At 35.9% G+C, this 25,326-nt stretch overlaps 2 protein-coding genes across 2 annotated transcripts in view; one reads left to right on the plus strand and one right to left on the minus strand.

Annotated features, from left to right (window-relative positions):
• LOC140749063 (elongation factor-like GTPase 1) overlaps positions 1 to 25,326 on the minus strand; it is a 182,390-nt gene that overhangs the window by 50,474 nt on the left and 106,590 nt on the right. The window lies entirely within an intron of this gene.
• The window catches only part of dsx-c73A (doublesex cognate 73A), a 109,994-nt gene continuing 99,056 nt past the window's right edge, over positions 14,389 to 25,326 (plus strand). The window contains exon 1 of the mRNA XM_073082083.1: positions 14,389 to 15,249. Coding sequence (XP_072938184.1) covers positions 14,404 to 15,249 — 846 coding nt within the window. The 5' untranslated portion in view covers positions 14,389 to 14,403. The remainder of the gene's footprint in view (positions 15,250 to 25,326) is intronic.

Raw genomic sequence — 25,326 nt, forward strand, 5'->3', positions numbered from 1 at the left:
AAGGCCTGGAGCGTAAATTCTCCACGCAATCCCAATGCCAACTGGTGGTGTTCCAATTTTTATCAGCGACAATAATTTTCTAACAGTAAATTTTCTATTAGATTTGCCTGAATTGCCTAGGATTCGAACACGCGTTTAAAAAGCGGATTTTCAGTTACGCAGTCGAGAGTATTGACCCATAATTTATTTAGTCTAAAGTACCATTCACGTAATACAAACTTTTTTCCAAACTAGAATAGAATGAACAAAGTTGCGGTCTCCGCAAAAAGAAATATAAACATTCGAAACGACTAATCGGATTTCTCAGACTCACTATTCATTTTTTACATAACTCAGTCACGACTTTGAAATCTTGTGAGAGAAATTGCTTGATTTTTTTAACTGAAATAAGTTTGATTATTCTGTAATACTGTAATTCTTGTTAGTGATATTGACTTATTAATACAGTATACTATATTATTTCGGTACAGCATTTATTAATAAACATTAAAATCAAAGAAACATGACGGAGGTATTGTTTTATATAGAAATGAATGTTGGTCTGTATGTCTTTTATAGAATCGTAAACTATGCATTTGATCATATGATGATATTTTGCGAAGTTGTTGTGCGTGAGCCCACGAAGGTTTCTCGAGTTGGTATGACCAATTTTCGACAGATGGCGCTAATGTCATTACAATGAAGGTACAAATTTTCTGTTATATGTATGTCATGTTATTTTTTTCTGAAACGCGGGCGAAGCCTCGGACACTATTAGTTATTTTAATAAAATAGAGAAAAGATCACTATATCCTTATATCAAGTTTTTGAAGGGCGTTGCGTATGTCTAGAAAAAAGGGTGGAAAGTAAACCCTCATTTCGACACATACGCCGCGGGTGGCAGTACGAGTCGATGACCACAATAAATGATGCATAATTTAGCAGCAAGACGCAAAATTTATTCGACGTTAATTTAATGATGAGAGGTGTTATGCTATTCACGGATTCTAGATATCCAGTACGTTATATGGATCTTTCTATCTAATTACTATATAGTTTGCTGTCCGACATAAGCCTCAATTATCTAGACTCACTGATTAGTCCTGTACCTTATGAATCCTGGAGTAAGAAAATACATTGTTTTTATTATATAATATAGGAGTAGCAGACGAGTATGCAGTCCACCTGATGATAAGTGGTTACTGCCGTGGGTATGCAGAAATAGGTGTGGTGGTGGTGCCTCCGAGGCGAACCACAAAAGGTTCTACCAATTTTATATATAACTCTGCTCCTTAATTTCCAAAAATATATCCCGCAAAGTTAACAGTAATATGTACAAATAGACAAAGGAAAGACTTGTCAAACCTCGGACCGTAATAAGTAGTTGAAATATTTCCCAAAACGTTTTTTTTGAGTTGCATTCGCCAACTACACGGTATCTGGGCTTACGCCGTTTGTCCACCGCCACCGTCACCCAGCCGTTACCGATAAATAATGACGGCGCCGAAGTAGCGGTACTTACATTTACTATAGCCGCTTGTCCACCGCACGTCCGTCACCCGAGCACCGTCATCGCCGGCCGTTGATATTTCGAGTAGATCGGCGTGACCGTTAGATCGACACCGAGATTTTGACGTGCCATTGTGCTGGTAATATAAAACACGTTTTTACTTGTCCATACACTGCCGTCACACGCGTGACAGCTAGAACAAACTAAACCGGCGATATCGGTCGCGGTGGACAAACTAGCGCCGTCACGACATATTAAAATCGGCCCGAAATAATCTCGTTCTCGGTATCGGCTCGGTGGCAGTGACGGTGGACAAACGGCCTTACCGTCGATAACAAGCGGTACAGTTAGGGCACCACGACTTTTCTCAATTCAACCGTAATCTCGCTAAACTCGTTTTCAATAATTCGTGATTTTGGCATTCAATTGACAAAATCTTAGATTAATCCGCCCAGCCAAAATTCAACGCTATTTACTGTGTAACAAACTGCATTCTCGTGTATTTGGTCGGCATCAAAGCATTATTTATGGGAAAATATTTCATCATCTATAACAATAATGGAGATAAAGTGGATCAACCGTTACTATTTGTTCAGCGAAATTTATTTATTACTTATTCATTTAAGAGATTAAATGGAAATTTATTTTCAGGCAAATATTTTTCTGTATGTTTTTATACCGTTTGAAGTTTCTTTTGATGTGTTTTCGAGCCCACATATCCAAGAATCGTTTTCTGGCATTTGAGGGCTAGATGGATTCGTACACTTAAGCTCTCAATTTATCATGAGGTAACATATAGACTGTCATTAGTCTTTGAGTACCGGGTGTTTCTATTATGGTTTATGCAATGCATACCCTTGCTTAATTTTCCTGCATCTTTTCCAAATTGTGGAGTATGCACCAACCGTTTTCTACTACCACAACTCTTTGTTATTACCATTTCCTAAGTACTAAATAATCATGGCTATGAACAAAATAGCATTTTATTTTCTCAGAAATTTATATACCCATAATACGGTGTTATTATAATTTGATGATATTGTAAGCTAACAGTGGCGCCGCATTTTTTGAGTGCGCAGAACACTTGTAGCACAATAGATACCCAAATTGGTCATCAATCTAAAGTCATTTGGATTCTTCTGACAGGAAGTAAATTTGCAACGGACGCCAGCTATGCTATTCTATAAGATTGTTAGAAATTTTAACGCTGAATTCGTAGTGAAATATCAATTTCAAACTTTGATAATGTTGGCGTCATATGAAGTGTGTCATATGTATGAAGTGTGGAGATGAGACGAACTATTGTGAGAGGAATTCTGATATTACTTGTATTGTAATTAAACTCTTGAACATCAAACTTAATTATTTACCAAACTCGAACTCATATCTTCATTTCAGTTAGGTACGTCAAAGTAATCGAGATTATCGTTGTCGTTGTGCCAATGCTGGGCACGGATCTCATTGGATTTGGACCATAAATTTACCAATTGTGCCAATTGCGAATTGCTAAACTTTTGAAAACTTTTAAGTCTTTCTATGCGCCTAGATTCAATGTTTTCCTTTATCGTTATAGAAAGTGTTAATGACGAATTTCTTATATGTATATAACTTTAACAAATCAGAATTGCGTGCCTGGGAATTGTATCCCAGTCCCTTCGACTGAGAGGTTGAGTTTTAACCACTATGCGATCTCTACCAATGGTTAGTCTTTGATATATGTGCTGTATAACCATTAAAATTCGTATTAGTATTACATTGGTTGGTAAATAGAGTCTTATTTGAATCCGAGTCTTATAATTATTTGAGTAATCTATGTACCTCTCATGTAATTACCGCCGTTTGTTTATAAAAATATTACGCCACATAATGTTTAATGTTACAACGCCTGACCACAATTACCGACAACTTTTCCTCACCATCAACATTAAAGACTCGCCATTTGTAATAAGGCACTTTTCTTTTCATCCACAACACTCTCCACATTGGAAAGCATAAAGAAAAGTATAAAGCGATGAGTCGTGTATTTGCAAAGCGGTTTTGTCACTGATGATGAGTTAATACGTAAGCAAAAGCAGCTAACCACGCTGTCAATCTGTAAGCCGTCGTAAGATAAATGCGTGAAATTTTCTGCGTCAATATGGTAATATCTTTTTTATAATGTTGACGTAGTATACGAGCATTAAGTCCACCTGATGGTAAGTGGTCAATGCCGCGTATGCTATGAACTATCTGTAACCACATCCATGTAGAACGGGGGTTCTATCTGAAACTAATCGCAGATGTGCTGCCACTCTTAGGACTAAGAGGTCATTCTCATTTGTATGTCAGCCGTCATCCGCTGCCTTTAACTGAAACGATGATGCACGAAATTCACTACAAAGTAAGTTGAGTTCGGGCTGCACTATTATTTTCGAAAATACACTTACAGTAACTTTACTGTTATTTTTAAAGACTTTATTGACACGATTGGTTGATTGTATTGAATAATATAAATAAAATAAAGTAAAGTATTTCTTTATGATTCGAAAATAGTATCTAAACTCTAACTTAATCGATATTTAACTTGATTGTTTAGCTTGATCGATGTTTAACGATTGTTTGCTCAAGAGAGTTATCATAGACATGAAAAATTTTAAAACTTTCTACATTCTATGTTTACCTTATTATTAAACCTCGTTAAGAACTAAATAGCTAATTCGATGCGATATTCTATAATAAAATGAAAAGCTAAGGACACTTATTTCCTGTTATTTAGACAAGACAACATAATTCAAGGGTGGTAGTACTGGTAGTCCAATTAAGCTACCCACAATAATTGCGGTGGATTACGATACCGCTCATCGCACTACCGTAAAGCATATTAAACTAATGATAATAGGAAACTTAATAGTAATAAGTAATAGATCGTAAAATTACTCCATGTTTGATATTTTACTTAATATAACACTTTTATTTGTAACCTTCCAAATGAGTCCTTTATTGGTCAGACTGGATTGTTGATTTCCAATTTCAAATTACACTTTTTAATTGATAAAAGTCAATTTAATGAAAAGTATCATAAATCTGTCACTACTGAATTAGATGAATAGCAGAGGAAGTAAATGTATAGAATAAGTTTAACATAACATTTTAGTGTAGGCTTACAAGTTATAGATATAATAACATATGTCATGGCTTACATCATTTCCTTCAGATTAGAATATCCATCCTAATGGGTACGTATAAAATTTAATACCTTTAAATATCAGTAATGTAAAGAAAGATATACGCGTACTTTTACACATGTGTGCGTGTGTACTATTTCAAAAAGATTTGACTGGCGAAAGTTTTATTTACACGTGATACGGTTCTTATATGTATTTTCTTCGGTCATGTCAATAATCGTTTGGGAATTCATTCGAATAACAGCAATAACGGATTTTAAATCGATTACACTCTGATTTGGCTGCACGAATGCCAAACATTACGACATTTCGACGTAGCGACATCGCGAACTGTCGGTAGATGTATCCGGATAAAACTAGTTCTTAACCGTGGCTTTATTCGCGCGGTAGTATGTACATACTTTTGGTTCTATTTTTCACTAGTATGTAATTATGTAGGTAATTATCGGGATTGCCAAATAAAGTTTCACGAAACGCTCATTTTACGACATTCGAAATACCAACCGTATTTCTGAAAAGCCTCACTTAATTGACGCTTAAGTCATAAACCGTACTCATTGTCTAAATTACATGTTCCTAGTTTCAGTAGCGTAGACTCTGTGATCATTAACCAGTCAATCAGCATTAACTACCCATTGCTGCCTCACTGCTGGGTACAGATCTTCGCAAAGAGTGAGAATGCTAAACTCTGCGCTGGCCAAGTGGTAGACTTCACATATCTATAAAAAAGTTTTTTTAACAACTCTCAGGCAGGTAGTTATGTTTTCAGATGATGTTCTCCTTCACCGTTATCGCAAGTGTTTATTCATTTTTAATTCACACAAAGCTGAAAAATTGGATTTCGGTCAGGGATTCGAACCCGGGACCTACCAATTAAGAAGGCGAGTTTCAACCACCAGTTTATCACTGTTTTTTCAGTCAATCAGCGTATTTCTTTTTATACGTACAGATAACTAGAAAACCATGATTATTACGCTTCGGACTTACGATCTATGGAATTGAGCTTTATTTTTATGGCGTGAAAGTCTCGTAGGTAACGCTATAGGGCACTTGATACGGCTGACTCGTTCCGGCACGTTAATTATAAACTGTGTTCAATCAATTTTTACCTGTTGACTACCGACCGTGGAGATCTCAGTGCTAGCGGATGCAAATAACCCTTTAAGTTAATATACGTAGTAAATAAATTTTAACGGTAATTTTAACTAGTATTAAATAGTTGTTGGTTTACGTTTGTTCGTGTATCACTTTAAGGGTACAAGAATGATTTGTGATTTTAGGTTTTAAAGCTTATGATTACAAATTGGTACTTAATTTATTTTTCTGGCTGCGACGACGACAATTGGAAATTCAAAAAATAATATATTTTCGTTTTAATTCATATTAAAGGCAAGATAAGTTTTGAGTGGTCTGTACAATGGATGCAGTAGAATACTATAAGACAATATAATCGAATATTGTATTGTAGTAATTGTAGTGTGATGAGTGTGACACAAAGAGTTTTTCTACCGTCGATTTTTCTTAGTTACTGTAAAAGCTACAAATATAGCATTAGATGTCAAATGTTATAAGAATATTACAATTTATTCAATTCGATATTCAGGATGTGAAATATTTTTACCTAAGAAACAATGTCATGTTCGACTCGAGAAACGAGATGTAATGCTTCCGATATCCCCAACATCATCTTAGAAACATACACTTGAGAACTGTGGAATGCTTCCGACTTGCTATAATACATGCTCTTCCAGTTTGATGAAATATGCAAGCATTATTTTGCTACACAGCTATCTTGCAAGACGTTTTGCGGTCTGCGAGCGCTTCTATCAGAAAAAGGAAAATTACTCACAGTTTACAGTTTACTGATTACCACCACGCCGGCCAGTGCCGCTCGCTGGGGTAAAACATCGCGACATATTTACCAATATGTTCTAACTGTGTTTGCGTAGATGCAAGTTTGTAACAAATCATTCATTATAAAAGGTATTTATACATTGAAAAAATAAGTTGTATTTGATGGTTAATGCCCACTGCCACCTATAGACATCTGTATCATCCAAGATACGATTGGAGTCGTATCTAAGGTCAGTAAAAATGACTTTTGAGAAATAAGTTACTGTTGCCACACTCTTCAAAATAAAACACAATACTTTTGTTATACGAATCACGAAAGATTCCGTCATCTTTAATAGTTGTCTTAACATAAAGGAAATCTACATATACCTAAGTATTTTTCATAATCAAAAAATATGTAAAATCTACGACTTAAATTTGTTGACATTGATTTGAAAATTTCTCAGTAGAGGTCGCGTTCCGATCCGGTAGTTAAGAAAATATGTAACTGGCAATTTGTAAGTGCCGCCGTTGGCCTATACAAAATAAATATATTTTATTTCATTTCATTTCAAAAGTAGATGTACAATACTAAATATACAGATAGTCAACAATACTAAGTCCTCAAATTTTATCAGCGACTTTCTTTGACTCTAATGGGATTATCCGTTTATTCTCTAACAATTGTGTCCGTGTCGACAATGCGTAGGTCGCATCTTCCTTAATCATCAACCTGCAGCCGATACAAAGGCAATCATTAGACGATTTGAGCTGTAATTACGTACGTTTTCAACGACTCGGGGTGTTATAAAATGACGAGTAAAAGTGTTTACGGCGTGTTCGCACCATTATCCTCTGCGGTCGGTTGTTATGTTCTGTTATTCTTTACATTGCGATCACATTGATTATTATGAGAATGGACCCGTGCACTTTTAAAACTGCAAGTAATTAGGCCCCAGTTTCCATAGACGGTAATCTCATCCGAGATTAGCGTAATGGATACCGCTTCTGTGTTATCTGCATATCTAAGGTTATAAGCTAACACATTCGCTACTTTGTATCATGATGAGGTGGTCGGTATGAATGCAACACTTGGGTGGTTTGATTGATCGAATTGCATGTTAAATACGAACGCTTTATATACTTATCTAGTTTAAAATAAGTTACAGATTAATCTGTTGAATCGCATGATCATAAATTGTTTGTTTAAATGCCGACCAAATAGCTTACAAAGACAATAGGTGGCGTTGCCTGTGTGAATACTTTTATTTGGTTCTTCATTTACACACATTCTTAGTAATTTAATTTTCCAATAGAAACATTACAAGATTTCCAATTTGTGTATATCTTTATATATATATTTCTTATGTGCGTATATATGTAACTGAACTCCTCCTAAACGACTGGACTGATTTTGATGAAATTTGTTGTGTGTGTTTTTAGGGGACTTGAGAATGGTTTAGATTCACAATTTCGTCCGTGGGAGAAGGTTAATTACTTTTTAATTCGTAAGTAGTTATACAATCGGAAACTATGCATTTGATCAAGTGATGATCTTTAGCAAAGTTGTTGTCCAAGAGCCCACGAGGGTTTGGGAGTTAGTAAGACCAATTTTCGACAGATGGCACCACTGTCATTCCAATGCAGGTACAAATTTTCCGTTTTATGTATGTCATATTATTTGTTTAAAATGCGGGCGAAGCCGCGGGCACCACTAATTATGTATATGTTCTTTAAAAGCTAATTTCTAAACCGTTTTCCCTGTTAGCAACTTCCGCAATCGGCGACATTTCCATTGAAACCACTCTTATCGGTTTCTCCTAACGTGCCAAAAGGATAACTTCAACGAAGCTGATTTTATAGAAAATTATAATTTCTTTGCACTTGCCGACATAAAGTTAATACAGACGTTTAATATAGGCTTTATTGCAGTATAAATGTCTAGAATTATGCACGTAAACGTTCGAGTTCTAAGTACCCATATGTAGTTAGGGGAAGATAATTGAGCGAGTTTGAAAGTTGATCGATTGAGACTAAGTGCTATTTGATAGGTAGACGTGTCTTTGTCGCCAGATTTCGAGTTAAATTTACCCATTACTGCTTTACCCGGTGACACCGAAATATTTCGTTGGGTTTGAATGGTGATAATGAGCGATTCGAAAAGTAAAATTCACCTAATGGTAGACGTATGGACCTAGATTTCGACGTGATTGTCTTTTGTGTCATTACGTTTACTTTTGCGTCTTGTGACAAGAAACTCGAAAGTTTCCTTTTATATTTACAAAGGCCTTTAAAGAGTTTGTTTGAAAATGAACACGGTTAGCAATTTAGTCATTTCATTCGGTGCGAAAACCTTAATTGTTTCACTCATTCCAATTCAAGTACCTACTTAGCTATTTATTTTTTGGAGAACATAGGGTTGCCTTTGTACGAGTATCATGTATACTGTTTATTTAATTTACAAGTTATTATATTATTAGCTTAACATTAAGGAACTACATTCTTTCAATTAGTTTTAAGAGAATTCTATAAAATAACTTTAGTACCTAATAATGCGTCAACAATGTTTTTTTCTATTAAGTTCTTCCTAACCTCTCATACAATAAGAACATTTATAATACGAAACGTACAATGAAAATTTATATTTGAAGCTACTTACTATAAAAGTTGACTACTAGAAAAGGTCCTCCTTTTTACGATACGACGCGAAGCGGCTTTGACGATCTTAAACCCTTTTTTATAGGTTATAAATGTCGTATGAATAAAGTACGACTCATCTCGCAAACTACAATTACATGTGTTTTATGCAAATATTTATGACGACGACTCAGTCTACGCATTTTATTTGATTTCTATAGACGTAATTTAAAAACAATATTGTTTATCTTTACAAATATAATCCATGTTAGCCTTTCTAGTTTTTTTGCACTAATACTTACACCTACCATTACCACTAACCATTAACCTAATGGGGTTTTTTTAAATATGGTAGGTACTTCAATACGCAAACGAGCATGCAGACTATAAGATAATCGTAAGAGGCTATTGCCACCTACGGACGTCGTGGCAATAGCCTTCTCAAATTATTTCGGGTTGATACCCGAAATAATTTGAGTTTCCTACTTCAGGTCGGCGTTCTTACTCTTGAGGATTAAGTTGAAACAACTCGGAAGTATGTCTCCCTTATCATACTCTTGTAACAGGAATACAGTACCGCTTAATACTGCTGTAAAGTCTCCGACAAAGTTCAACAACTTTTATTGTGGCTCCAAAAAGCGAAAGAATATAGCTACTCGTACAAACTACCCATAAATTTTCTAACCGGGCTCCATATTGCTTCAGTTTGCAGATCAGTTACTATAAACATAACTAGTTATAATAAGCTGTAATTGGTATGGAGTACCCTCTGGCCACTTAACATTTTACTATCTTATGACAGTAAATTATATCCGATGCTTATAATTATCTATTCCAAGAACTACTTACAACTACATACTACTTAATAAACAACTTCAAATACTATAAAGCTACGTATCCAGATTTGCGTGCGAAATCTTTCACGTAATAAAAAATCTCGGATCTCCGTTAACTTACTTTCGAAAGAAGGTTGAGGTTTGCCGCAATAAAGCACACAATAATATACAGCCCAGATGTATGCACGTACTGTGAGAAACGACGTATTTTATTAGAGGCGATCTTAGATTGGTGAAGTCGATGTCTAATTGGATACTGTACGCTTTACGAGCATTAGATTGGATTTTATGAACGTCTCAGATAGATTGAAGGGATACAAAAGCTTATGTTACTAAAGACGTAGGTAGAACTCTGAATGCTTAGTGAAATTGTAGAGTGAAACTTGTATAAGTATAGCGGTTTCTGTGTAATCTGAGTTGTAGTTAGCATTATTTAAAATTAGCAAAACGTATACACGAATATAAATCAAAATATTGAAAATATTATTGCACGAACTTGTCTATACGTTTACGTACGAGTAAATATAGAAGCCAACGAATTTGAAGTTCACATAGTGGTGAAGTGGCTACCGCCGCCCATTTGTAATACTCCATTCCATTTGTAAGTTGTACTCCATATAATATACAACAGAGTTCTAAAGCCGATCACAAATGTATTGTTACTTCTGACGTCTAAGATGGGTGCTTCACATGTAAGTCAACCGGCATCTAGACCCTTCCACCGAAAGGGATAAATTACTTTACGCTAGAAATAAGTCATTTGAGTATCTTAAATAAATTGTTAAAGCAAGTGACAATTAGTAATACAAATACACCTAAACTTCTAAAAATTTACACCTTGTGAAGGTAGTAAAGCCCTTTGTGGCTGCTGTGTTCTGGTTTGGAGGGGTAAAGGAGACATTATTTTCCGAGGCATTCCAGCTTAGTCCTCAGGGGTAGCGACGCATCTGTGGCCGACTTTGGGTAGGAATATCTAATTCTCTCTGGGGTTGACTACAGATGTTCACGGCAGTAGCCACTTACCATAAGGTAGACTGCATGCTCGTCTGCTACTCCTATATTATAAAAAAAACCTCCCATTTATGGTACTGAACCACGGACCACAGGAGGCTGAAGTTTATGCCACTGGGTTATCACAGGTTTTTATTTGATACATTATACAAAAGACTGGAGTACCGTAATACAATCCCGTAGAGACACGTATTTTGTGAGTGAGGAGCGGCGTACAGATTGTGCAGGTCAGTTTCTAATTGGTTGCTTGCTGTTCAGCTGTTTAAGGCTTTTACAGACTTAGCGATTTGTTGGAATTATTTCTTTTTTTACAGATGCTACAAAAAGTTGTCGAATTATCTGGTAATACATTTTGATTTCATTAATATTTTAATTATAGAAAACAAACAGCTTAAATGTAAAATAAATGTGTAAGTACATAATATTTTTTTCTAATAATTGAAACGAAATCTTATTTTTGAACTGGATATTCAATAATACTACAGACAATTTACAGACATAGTTCTTAATGTTTTTTTTTGTGTCAGATTTTTTTTTTTTTTTTTTTATAATATAAGAGTAGCAGACGAGCATGCAGTCCACCTGATGGTAAGTGGCTACTGCCGCCCATGGACATCTGTAATCAACCCCAGATAGGATTAGATATTCCTACCTGAGGTCGGCCACAGATGCGCCGCTACCCCTGAGGACTAAGCTGGAACGCCTCGGAAAAGTCTGTCTCCCTTACCACACCCTTCAAACCGGAACACAGCAGCGCTTAACACTGCTGTTATTAGGTTGAAATAGGTGTGGCGGTGGTGCCGCCGGAGTCGAACCACAAAGGGTTCTACCACCTTCAAATCACTACAATATCACTATAAAGCAGAGTTCCCATAAAATATCGACTGCAAAAGCACTTGCGATAATACAAAAAAATAGGTTCGTATGAAAGGCCCTTAGTACCGCAGTATTTAACCGTCTGTCGGCAGATAACAGATGTAAAGTTAATTAGGCGAGCTATGTTTGGTAAGCTACAAACAAAGATTTGATCTACGGTTAGCCAAGGATGTTTCCATCAAGTGTTTAGTCAGAGAAATGTTTGCTCTATAAAACATTCTGTATAAAATATATTCAATATCTCGAAAGGAAAAGACTTTGATAAAGTAATAGACCATAAATAACTGGCTTGTCTTGTCTGTTTTGTATTAGGTTCGATTCCTGGCTAAGCTGATATCTAATAAGATGATCAGATAAATTTAGATTTCCTTTCTGGATGTGTGAACTTTGATTGTATCCACATCACCTAAAACGGAGAATCCCAGTATAATGCTACGAGTGTAGAAAATATAATTTATCTAGATACCCATAGCTTCAAACTCACACATTCATATTCAGTCTTCTTTGAAAGTGAGTGCACACACTTAACGGCAATAAGTATATTGAGAAGTATATAAGTATATTGACAACGAACATAAATCACAATTACAACTTTTGCCCGACGGGATCGAATACAGAACCCTCCGTGTGGTAGACCAGTAAGGCCTGCGTTTCAGTTTGCTTGTTTGCTGGAATTATAAAATTGCGATTATTATGCTCAGAAATATTGTTTAATCTTCAAATTAACGTTTTATGATGAGACTAGCACCTTATCTGATATAACAATGACGCCACTCATTAACCAAAATATAATGTTGCATTGTTAACTATACAATAATTTTCTCAGGTCAATAACTTGTTTATTACGTACAAGTAAACAGTCTCGAATAATTACACATTTCATTTGTTATTATTTTCTAAATTACAGTATGTTCAGCTTTTTCCGAAAATTAAAATAAATATATATGTCTGTAGTGTTTATGAATAGTTTCATGAATTTTATAGATGCCGATAGATATTGGATAGCGACGTCTCAGACGTCTCTATGACACGGACGGTTCCGGGTTCGATCCTTTGCTAGATGACAATATTATGTTCCTGATTTTATCTATGTTTTTTTAAATTGTATTTGTGTGTGTTCATTGTACCCACGACATTAGAAATCTTACTAAGTATTTCTTCGCGTAGAAATTTGTGACGCTTCTAGTTCGCTAACTTTATTAACATTTCCAATATCATTGATATAACGTGAATAATAATTAAATTGATGAACACCAATTAATCACCTGTATAGACACTGTATAGGCGTTTGTACTCGCGTAATTTATCACGAAGCTGAACAATGAATGAATTGAGGCAGATGCTATTGGAGTTACAAATTTAATTAAACAAACATAATTATTTATTTCAATTACACTAATACATTTTGACTTTGAATTTCTTTTCTTTCTTTTATTTGAATGTTTTCTTAGTGTTGTATAGTAGATAATAGATTTTTATAGATTTCAGGTACATTCCTGTTCTATATGAAGAATGTGATGCCCATAGGTAGCAGTGACGACACACAGTGACAACAGGTGGACAGCATGATCGTTTCTAACTTAAATCTTGTGAAATAACCTCATCTCATATAGCCCTACTGTGCAGTGTTCGGTTTTTGAGAATATCTATTGTAATGCTCGTAAGTAGAGCGTAGATAAGTGATCTGACATTACACGGTTTGTGGTGGCGCATCGTATTTTCATTTTCATCAATTTCAGCTTAGACATGCGTCGATCGTGACAGTAAGCGTATTACAACTGGTATTGTGTAGCGGCATTCAGACCACAGGGCAGTGGGAATAACTTCAATAAGAAGACGTGACCAAGTGGTCGGCATATTGGTCTGACACACAGTTACAGGTTCGATCTCAGGGAAACTGCTAAACGTTAAATATAGTTGTCTTTTTTGGGTCTAGGTGTTTGGGATGCGATTATGAGTGAATAATGTGTAGAAAAGCACCATTTAGCTTAAGAATATAATATATCTATGATAAGACTCACATGCATGGTCAAACAAATGATCCTATGAGTCTTCATAGAGTCAACAATAAAATTATGTCATGTACTTGTAATTGATTGCAATAAACTACAATTTTAAATTTAATTTTCTAGTCATTAATAAAGCTTACCAAACGCACCAAACTACATATGGTTTTACATATGCAGTTTGGTGCGCGGGTTGGGGCACGGGCTACGTGGTTTAGCATTCAAGATATTATTACAGATAATATTTATATCAGCCTTAGGGTTACAAAGGCGTTCGTCCACATCAAAACTTAATTATGTGCTGACGCCCTCATTAGCGGCGGGCCGAACATCATTAATCACATTAAGGGTTTGTGTAATAAGCGTCTATAAATAGCCGGTGAGACGCGGCGCGTATCTATTACTTTTCTATTCTACGTTCCCAGCGATCGGAACTGCATACTGCATGCATCGAGACCCGTAGGGCGAATTGGTGAGCGGTGGTGGGTTGCACCGAATGCGCTCGCGTAGTCCCGCTCAGCTCGTCGCCGCGGACGCACGCGCACGCCGCGATGTCTCGCCTCTCGTCCGTTCTCCTCGCGCTCGCCGCCCTCGCCGCCGCCGCCGCCGCCGACGGCACCGATCCGACGCGCCCGCGACTCATCGACTTCAACCCCTGGTCGTGGATACCCAACAATAATAACCGATCCCCGTCTATCATGGATTATTTCTTTCCACCTTCCCGCACACCCAAGCAATCCAATTTGGACCCGCCCGCTGATAGACAACCGCCTAAAACGACCATCTCTCAAACCACCCTCGACAACACCCCCACGATGACGACCTTCCAGGAGCGACCCACGACGGTCGCCCGGAAAAGCTCCTCGAAAACCAAATCCACCATCCCCGCAACCAACCCTACCGCTACCACACCCCCAAAAACTAGAAAACCCACGCATAAACCTATCACGCCGGAAACAACCATCGAAACTAAAGTAACGCAAACATCTAAAATTGAATCTACATCCGCGGCCTACAAGCCCACGGTCGTAACGACTACGCAGCGTCCGACCAAACACTACACGATAAAGGCGGTCGTGCGAACTACGGAGACGCCTACGGCTCAGGACACGGAGTCGACTAGCAACGCCGATAACGATAGCACTGAGACGATTTCCGTGTCCGAAACTTCGGGTACGACGGCCGAGGAGGTGAAGGACACGGCGGCGCCCACGTTGAGCACTGCCCCTGAGCCTCGGTCCACGGACGCGGGCACGGCGACCACCACGACCTTCGAGTCCACGACGTTGACCGACAGCACGGCAGCCGAGCCCGCCGACAGCCGCGAAGGCTATCTACCGTTACGGGACAAGCCGCAACAGACGCACGTGAAGATCAACGAACAAACCAAGAAAGAGGTCAGTAACTTAAAGATTATCGAGCGTCTCTATAAGTTCGTTACAGTCTAATAGTTCCAATATTTCCAGTTTCTCTTACAGTCATTTTCTCAAACAGGTCGTAAAATTTTACTAGTTGCACATAAATACCGTGGTCGGTTAGTGCTAAGTGTGCATAAATAATGTAAGCACTTTTCGATATCGGCCGAAACTCTTGTCAGCGGAGGCGGACCTAACATAAATTTCATCTAATGAGCCCTCAGAGAAAGGTTATCGCACATTCTCTAGCACATAGCGCTTTCCCACATTAACAGTGCAAATTGATATGAATTATTTATTTACAAACGGTTCTATCAAGAGACTTAAAAATCTAAAAAAGTTGCATAAAAACGCGATATGTTCCGGCCGGTGCTCCGTAAACTGCCTCATTCAAGCATAGTAGATAGTAGTAAGAAAATTTCTGTTACGATAATATATGCATGGAAAATTATGCGTGTTTGTTATTTTAATCTCGTAATAACGACCATACGCAAAATTAAAAAAATATACCTATATGTATTGCTTTCTACATTTCTTATATCACATATTTCCACGATAGTTAATTTTCTAAATTTAATTAAACCGTTAGGGACCTACTTAATCTATGATTGTAACAAAAATATTTATAAATACCTACATACCTACCACATACAATATTAATGAAAATTATTAAAATAATGATAAATTTTACGGTCGTGTTTCGCTAACCGTGATATCTGTTTCGTGTCTTTTGTCAAACAACGTCTCAATATGTTTAGAGATGGTATGAATTTTCTATATGAACAGTGTTCCGCATAAGAGCCATTCTTCTCTAATTACACAAAAACTTCGACGACAATGAAGGCCATTAAGCGAAAAAGTCAAACAAAAAGAAAGGCAATTATCGAGTAAAAATCACCTATATTCAATGGTAAGGCTCATTTGCAAGGTGGCACACAAAAACCATGGAGGGGACAAAAAATATTAATTTATGCTAAGGTATAGGATGATAGATTATGAGAAGGTTTTTTGTGCTAATACGAGGCTCCTGTGAAAATATGATTTGCCGGTGACATTGGTTGAAAAAACGACTATAGGGTACAGTGTAAAAACCTTATTATCCACTTACTGCACAAATAGTAACACGCCCTATTTTCATGCGTCGATTCTATCGATTTAGTTTAATAAAGTTTTCTAAGTGTTATTAAATTGTTTCATCTTAAAATTGTTTGTGAGAATTGTAACCTAAAATTGTCAATAGAAACAAATTTAAAAAGGCTCTACTTGTAATTATACTGCGGGAACGCCACTTTTTTATTTTTGCATTTATCAGCAGAGAATTACTGTGTTACATTCCAAATTGTATTCTGAAAGGGTAACTTCAAACTAAATAGTACCTACATAAGATAGAATAGTCGTGGGTTATTCAATAGTTACACGATCCAATTTACTGTTTAAGGAAAATAATCGCCAGTGAAGGAAAATAATGCCTTCAGTTTATTTTATTATATGTATGTTAAATAGATATAAGTACATAAACTGCAATCACCACTTTGTCAGTTACTTTTTATATAACCTTATTTATATAGGGACACGAATGACCAACTAGAGGTCGATTACAGATGCGTCGTTGCCCTTGAGAACTAATTTGAAATGCCTCATTAGTGTACCATTAGTATATCTCGTCATTATGTCATATCATAAATATGTACATGTATGGTTGCTTCACCTTTATCGAAACCAATTATCAACAAATACTTGACTAGAATAATCTCAAAAACGAATCAACACTTTCACATAACTTTTATCATCAACCTACACAATAGATCTACCAAACAAATCCCAAATATGGCAGCTGAATCAATGAATGGGAAGCGTATTTATTTTTCAGATGACGCAAAAACCATTTAGAATGACACAGAAGGCGGTACTTTCCTCTCATTAGAGCTTGATCACCGCAACTGCGGCCGACGTCCAAAAACTTGGGACAGTAACAAATTTGGCTCGCTTTTCAAAAAACAATATTCCCAACTTGAACTTTCACTCTTATGAAGCACTTAATCCATCATACGTATTGAGCGAGAGTTTTCTAAAGACGGAATATTTGTGGAACGCTTCGCCGCTAATAGGTTTTTGAAAATTTATAGCCGAATAACGACCATTGTTATTTTATACGTCGGAACAGCGAGGAAATGTTAAAGGCTGTATTCAGTAACGGTTTAATTTAATTGAAAGAGTAACCATTCATGAATATGAAAACAAACATCAATAAATAATAACTACATTGCCAATTTGTATCAATTTATCGACGGCTATTTAGGTACTAGTACATAGCTCACTTGATGCTAAGTGCTATTTAGTGTTAATGTCCGTATCTAAGAAATAATAAAATACCTGTATTTGATATGTAAACTTATGATACTATAAAATTTAGAACGCAAGGCCTACTTAAAGTTGATCATCGATCTATTGCTACCACTGTGCATATATAACGCCATTCCATTATTTTAATACCGATTAACCAATAATTGCGACCCATGGACAATAATTATCTAAATATTTAAGTGCATAATGATACTCATGTCATTCCATTTTAATTTATTGCTTCCGGATCGGTTCATACTAAATTATAGCACTACTACTACTAGATACCGGTATAAATGACACAAGAATGTAAGTAGAACAAATTACCTTAAATGAAAGTGCAATCATTTGTATGGACCTCACGGAAGCGAAAACGTGAAGAATGAATGTCAAGGTTTCTTTGCGAATTCCTGTTTAACTTACATTTGACATATGCAGTTTTTATTACTTTCCATATCGATACCTTAATTCGCAAATCAGTCAACTCCACTTTTTTTCAAAATGTTTTTTTTTTTATTTATTTTCATTTCGTTCAATGCCATTTATTATGAAAATAAATAAAAAAAACATTTTGACAATAAGTGAAGTTGGCTGATTTGCGAATTAAGGTATCAATATATGAGATTTTTCTCAAAAATATTACCATTGTAAGATTGTTACCTTGACATTTTTTGGTCCACAAATAAGCGAAGTCGATAGACTTATATCTTTTTGGGTCGGCATATTTTAATCAACTCATTCTACAGTCATTCATATAAGTCGAAATAAAGTTTAATCGAAATAAAATATTTCCGTTAAACTATAGTGAAACCGCAATTTTGTAAAAACTACAATAGCATTGTGTTCGAAATTTTCAAATCTCATAATACTATTGTTACGATGCGCTCACAATGAAAATTTCTTTTATGCGGGATTTCGGGTTTTGAATCATAGTTCGTAGTCAAAAGTAATGCAATACAAAAAGGTCAATGACCATCGCTTGCAGTCATACACAATATTGATAACGTTTTAACGTAACTGTGTCTTATTAGCACTTTTAGCAACATGTGAATTTACGAAATATAGTTATAACGGTTTTTTAAATAACTTAGTGTCTGCACAATACCGTTATACGAGTAACATATTATATTTTTATTTCGATTTTGGGTTTATTCTAAATTAAGTCCTTAAATTTTTGTTTAAATTTTAATTTAAGTCATTATAGTTAAAGTGTGATATTTTGTAATTTTAATTATGTAGTAAGTACAAAACGAGCATTTGCTAAAATAAAATTGTCACATGTTTATTATTAGTCACCATATAAAAATAATTTACTCGTAGTGTTAGTTCGTCATATTTTACGTGAATTTTGTGACTAATTTCAAAGCTTTACGTGTATATGCCGCCTTACTAAATCTTTTAAATAAACATAATAATATAGGCTGCGAAATTACAGGCTGCAATTTCCATAAGATAGAAATAATCAGAGACTTTCTATAAGTATACACTACATCTTTAAATACATAATTGTTTCTACAGAACTGACTTCATAGGTGGCATCTAAGTACAACATTATGACATTTGAACAAAGCAAAGCGTATGAAGAAATCAATTTCCATCGCGTACAGTTCTTATGCATATTCCCCGCAATAAAAATATAATTGCACTCGGCTCGGTGTCAATTACACAAGTATTCCGCGGTGAGCTAGATGAGTTTACATCAGGGATGTTCCGGAGCTTCGTAACAGTCACCGAAACTATCGGATATCCGAAATTAAAATATATCCGAAACCGTAACCGAATCCGATATAAAATATTCAGTTAAGGGCAGAGTATAAATGACACACTATTATGAAAAGTTTTCGTCCGAGCAAGTTGACGCTGTTCAGAAACTTTACAAATAAAATCAAATCATGTATTTTACCTGAGACGGAACGGAGACGGTATATGCGTTTGGGGTGAGAGGATGTTTGCACAAACATATGTTAGCATATATTACCAAAATCAATGGTACGATTTTAATGCGGTTTTTCTTACTTACGATTTCTTAAAAATCTCGTATCGTATAACTATCGGATAATCCGAAATAATTCCATATCCGTAACCGTATCCGAAACTAATATATTTTTAATAGATCCGCATCCGTATCCAGATCCGAAATATCGTAGCCATAACATCCCTAGTTTACATGCGTTTTCTGAGAGCACAACTCTAGTTGCTCCTAGTGAGAAAGTTATAATAACCCGGAAGTTATTATAACAATATATCGCGAGCTATAGTAACGTCTACACTACATGGTAAACGTGATTTAGTGTGCAATAAAAAATAATAAATACGGTAATTAATAAATATTGAAGGTGGTAGAACCCTTTGTGGTTCGACTCCGGCGGCACCACCGCCACACCTATTTCTACCTAATAACCGCAGTGTTAGGCGCTGCTGTGTTCCGGTTTGAAGGGTGTGGTAAGGGAGACATACTTTTCCGAGGCGTTCCAGCTTAGTCCTCAGGGGTAGCGGCGCATCTGTGGCCGACCTCAGGTAAGAATATCTAATCCTATCTGGGGTTGATTACAGATGTCCATGGGCGGCAGTAGCCACTTACCATCAGGTGGACTGCATGCTCGTCTGCTACTCCTATATTATAAAAAAAAAAAAAAAATAAAAAAAAAAAAAAAAAAAAAAATTGTTGTTGTTTGGGAACTAAATAGGTAGGATAGTTTAAGTTTTGAGAAGATGCGGGTATGTTTGATTATACCTACGAGTATATGTAGTATAGGTACACGAAAAATAATGGAAAGGTTTGATAAGCAGTGGGTCCTGGATTCTATTCCCTATCAGATATTTAGCTGTTAGTTTAAGTATTGGGTATTTTTGTATTCGTCTCCGTGTTTGTCCGCGGAAACCAAAACGGCAAAAACAAACATAATAATGTGATCTAAGGAACCCTAAGAATTATTTTTATGCGTCCATATTTCCGTATATTGAAATCCATCAAAATGCTTGGACAGTAGACCAAGCGTATGTATGTCTCAACAAGCGTATATATGTATACGCCCGAAAAGCATTACCCTCTGCAAAAAAGGTAAATATCGTACGTACACAATTTTCTAACGATGCATTCCTATTGTGTATAATGGAGGCATGGAAGGTAAATGCAAATAACGTTATTATTTCTGCCGAGAGAATTTTCTTGCGATGACATGTATATCGCCGGTTATACTTTCCCCGGCCGTTGAAAGGTAATACTCGGATAGATACGAACAATCAACGTTTGTGCTATAGGAGTATGTATAGGCGATTCGAAGGTGGAATGGGATGGTTCTCTTGGTTCTAAGGCCCGTTATTAATACTCGGTCTAACTTTGTATTGTCGACGAAAGATCGAAATTTGATAATTTCTAGTATGAAATACCTAATTGTAAAATATCGGCTTTGATAAGCCAAACCTTGGATATATTGATATTTAATAACAAGCTTAAGATCTTATATTAAGAAGTATCTTCATATCTCTAGCAGGGTTTAAGTATTACATTCTGGTTTAATGGTTAGTGTAAGTAAATTCTGGTTAGAGGGTTTCTACCTTAATGTCTAACGGGGATGCAAGTATTTAGTTGATGGGTAAAAAAAGCCAAGACTTTTGCCTATTATGACATGTTTTTTTTACGAATTTGATTATAATCAAATAATATGCATATCAAAAAGAAAATCAGATATTGAACCAAGTTCTGTACACAATAAACGCGCTGATCGTTCTAACAATCCTTAGCTCCAAGAAATATATAAGTTCAATTCATAAGATCTTCATTATGATAATTTACTTCACCAATGTGTCAATAAATATTCTAATTAAAATTGGTTACATACAAGCTTTGTACACTACATACATATATTAATTCATGTTGCATTTAATCAATAAATGAGGCGCCCAACGTAATTATCTACTAATCGAGATTAATTCAATTACTTCAACGACATTATGTTTTTAGTACGACAATTCTAATATATAAAACTGAACTAGACTTAATTTGAATTAATTATCATAGGTTTAGGCGATTATAAGTTCTTGGTGCTTACTATTTATATAGGTTTAAATGGTAAAATCGAATTAAAGTCCTAGTACTGATCTCAAACAATTATGTAATTAACATTTTTGGGTGTCCATAAAAAATTTTTGCCATTTGGTCATTGTTCATCTTGCTGGCCTATTATAGTCTAGTATATTTTTTTTTATAATATAGGAGTAGCAGACGAGCATGCAGTCCACCTGATGGTAAGTGGCTACTGCCGCCCATGGACATCTGTAATCAACCCCAAATAAGATTAGATATTCCTGAGGTCGGCTACAGATGCGCCGCTACCCCTGAGGACTAAGCTGGAACGCCTCGGAAAAGTCTGTCTCCCTTACCACACCCTTCAAACTGGAACACACCAGCGCCTAGGTGTGGTGGTGGTGCAGCCGGAGTCGAACCACAAAGGGTTCTACCACCTTCAATCATACCTTACCTTCATTCATATAGAATGGAGTCGTAGCACCACAGACAGGTCTGTGTGTAGCACACACATATAAATCCTAGACGATAATCTATTTGCGTATGACTGTGTTTATTTATCAATAACACATATTAGCGGCAGAAATATAAAGGCGAAATTTACCGGTCGAACCGCACACAAAGCTCTACCATTACCGTCGATATATTTATAGCGGTACACACTTCACGTCAAAGGGGGTAAATATGCCCGTTTTCTATTTAACTATAAGAAAAAGAAATAAAAGTATTTTCTTCTACATTAGTGGCATACCGCAATCGTATCACCCGGTTCTTACGAGCGAACCTTTTCCCGACGTACGAACTAATAACCCTTAAAGTTAAAACGCATGTGTACGACACAATGTAGAGTCGAGTCCGATACGACGGGATGTTACGAGAAATGATCGTATCGCTAGAAGGTATTTGTAAGTTTTCTATAAAGTTGTAAAGTAAGTTTTAACAACTTTTCAAAATTATGTTATTACATATAATAATGAAGATTTAAAGAAAACTCCTGTAATATTATACCTATCCCGATACCTTGACGGCACGGATAGTACTTTTTCTGGTATTTTCAAAAATACTTAAGAGGAAATGAATAAAGTGATTTCATCCAATCTGTACCACGAAATAAAATCATATAATGAAAATCTCTTGGAAAATGATAATAAATATATGAATCTCTTATATTATGGACGACGTCGTGTCTTCAATTTTAACAAAACCTCACAGTTTTCCACGACACGACAATTTATCATATCGCGTCATTGCATCATGGTACTACGCGCCTTCATCTCGGGAACATGTGTTTAGCCCTTAGATAGTGAACAAAAACGACATCTCGGTATGTCAAATGAGGAAATGGCGAGCCATCCCATTATCTCTTCGACTCTAAGAACACTAGAAAATTGTCCTGTATCTATACTTCCTGGAGTCACGATTCTGCGACCAAGGATATTGTTCTTTCTTATCTTACTTAGAGCAGAAAATCTTTTCTATTGTGTATTTTTATGAAAATTATACTTCAAGGTTTTTGTTTTGCTTGCAATTATTACAATATGGGAAGGTCATGCGTGGATTGTATTTGAAGGTGGTAGAACCCTTTGTGGTTTGACTCCAGCGGCACCACCGCCACACATATTTCTGCCTGATAACAGCAGGGATATCTAATATTATATGGGGTTCATTACATATGTCCATGGGCGGCAGTAGCCACTTAACATCGGATAGACTGTATGCTCGTGTGCTACTACTATATTATAAAAATATTTGACAGATAAAACTGTGTGGTCTGAAGTAGCTTCAGATACATATGTTTAAGCATGGCCTTGATGATTAAATTCATTAAAAAATGTGTGTAATGGAGTCTCTTTTGCCACTTTTTCTCATGAAACACCGTGCGAAGTGGTGCTAGATTGTTAACGTTCAAAACGAATTCTACAAAGAATAAACATTAAATAAAATTTTGATTTTTGGTTATTATATGTGTGAAGTCTTATGTGATTATTAACATTCGTTTCCAATAAGAACTAAACTAAAACTGAATGTAATAACATAAATTTAATTAAATAGGGCTCAACACAAAAGGACATAGCAGACTTGACATATTAACAGTTTCAAATTTAATTAAGCGCAAATACGCATCAAATACTCGAATTTTAATCATTTCGAGCCTTGATAAAATTTCTAATACCTACACAAGTGATCAGAGTCTAGACTTCAAATTAAGTGTCTTACGAGTATATAAATGAAAGTATTTATTAAAATATGAGTAACAGTAATTGAAAATTGGAGACTCACAAGATAGTTTATGATTCAAATAGTTTTACAACAACGTAGACAAGCATATTACTAACAAAGTTCGACTCATTTGGGCAAGTAGTTTCAGAGCCAATTGGCTGTGACGGACGGTTTTTGTTTTCGTACGGAATCCTACAAGCGGATGTCGACATTTTCGCCTAATACAATACTACTGCATTAAATTAATTACAATAGTAATGATTATTACTTCGGTAATTAATTACTGTACCTACATACATATATGTTGTATGATCCTTTACTGTAAAACTACTCAGTTTTATCAAAGTCGTTTCAAGTATGCTAAAACTATCAGAGTTCTGACAAAAAAATCTATTCTTTCCTACTTATTCCTTATAAGCCACGATAGATGGCACTGTTCGTAATTCCACTTATAATCTTTTATTAATAGTTACTGACATATTTTCCAATTCCAACAAATGCTCCAATTGAATCAGCATATGAAAAGTAAAGAAAAACAAATATTCGTTATTAAATGATCTACGTGCGTTTCCGGAACTTGGTGACGCCCTGCACGTAACTACATTCCTTCCTTCCTTCGGTCTCACAATCAACAAAAAGACCTGTACCCTTAGTATGAGTCTTTACACTTTTACAAAAATGACTGTCTTTATATTCCAATCAGCGCCCCTAGCGGACTGTTTCAGATAAGGTTTTGTTTTTAAGTAAAAAGTCATACTAAGGGTACTGAAAAACGTACGTAAAACAAATAACTCACGTGTTAAACATTACAAAGGTCGTATCGATCCCGATCGTGTCTAATTAATCAGAACGCATTACTTATAGAAAGTGGATAGTCGTATTTTGCTTGCGGATTCGAAGAGAAAGGGGTATAGTACCTTGGGCACATAGCTTTAGTAGGTTAGTATAGCCGTAAACAGAAACTGTTGGGTGGAAAGTCGGTATTGTTGTAACATAATACGCCTGTGTTAATTCGAATGACCGATGTGTATGGCACTATGTCCTGGTTCGAGATAGTTCGTGATCTTGGGCGATGCGGTCTGTAATTAATATTGAAACCAACGTCTTTTATGAAGCGAGTAAGATTTATACAAACACTTTCTACATTTGTTTTACTACTGTAGAGTTTTTTGCTGTGGGTACCATGAACACCCATAAAAACAAAGTATCAAGAACATTATTCATTAATTCAAAGTTAACTATACTAAGTATGAAATCCGGAACCCTCAATATTTTAACATAGGGACTGCCGACATGGATTTTGCATTTAAGTCCGGATTTTATTTTGCAAATATATTTTATCATAATTTACATGCCAAACAGCCATTATCCCAATGGTACGCAAATGTTTAACGTTTGGACAAATTATTTTGGTCAAAATTATGATTATTTTAACACGAAATTTTTATGTCGACCAACAACACCAAATG

Source organism: Epargyreus clarus, unplaced genomic scaffold, assembly GCF_041222505.1.
Source record: "Epargyreus clarus isolate Ecla_fem2 unplaced genomic scaffold, WU_Ecla_fem_2.2 ptg000017l, whole genome shotgun sequence".
NCBI classification, from domain to species: Eukaryota; Metazoa; Arthropoda; class Insecta; order Lepidoptera; family Hesperiidae; genus Epargyreus; species Epargyreus clarus.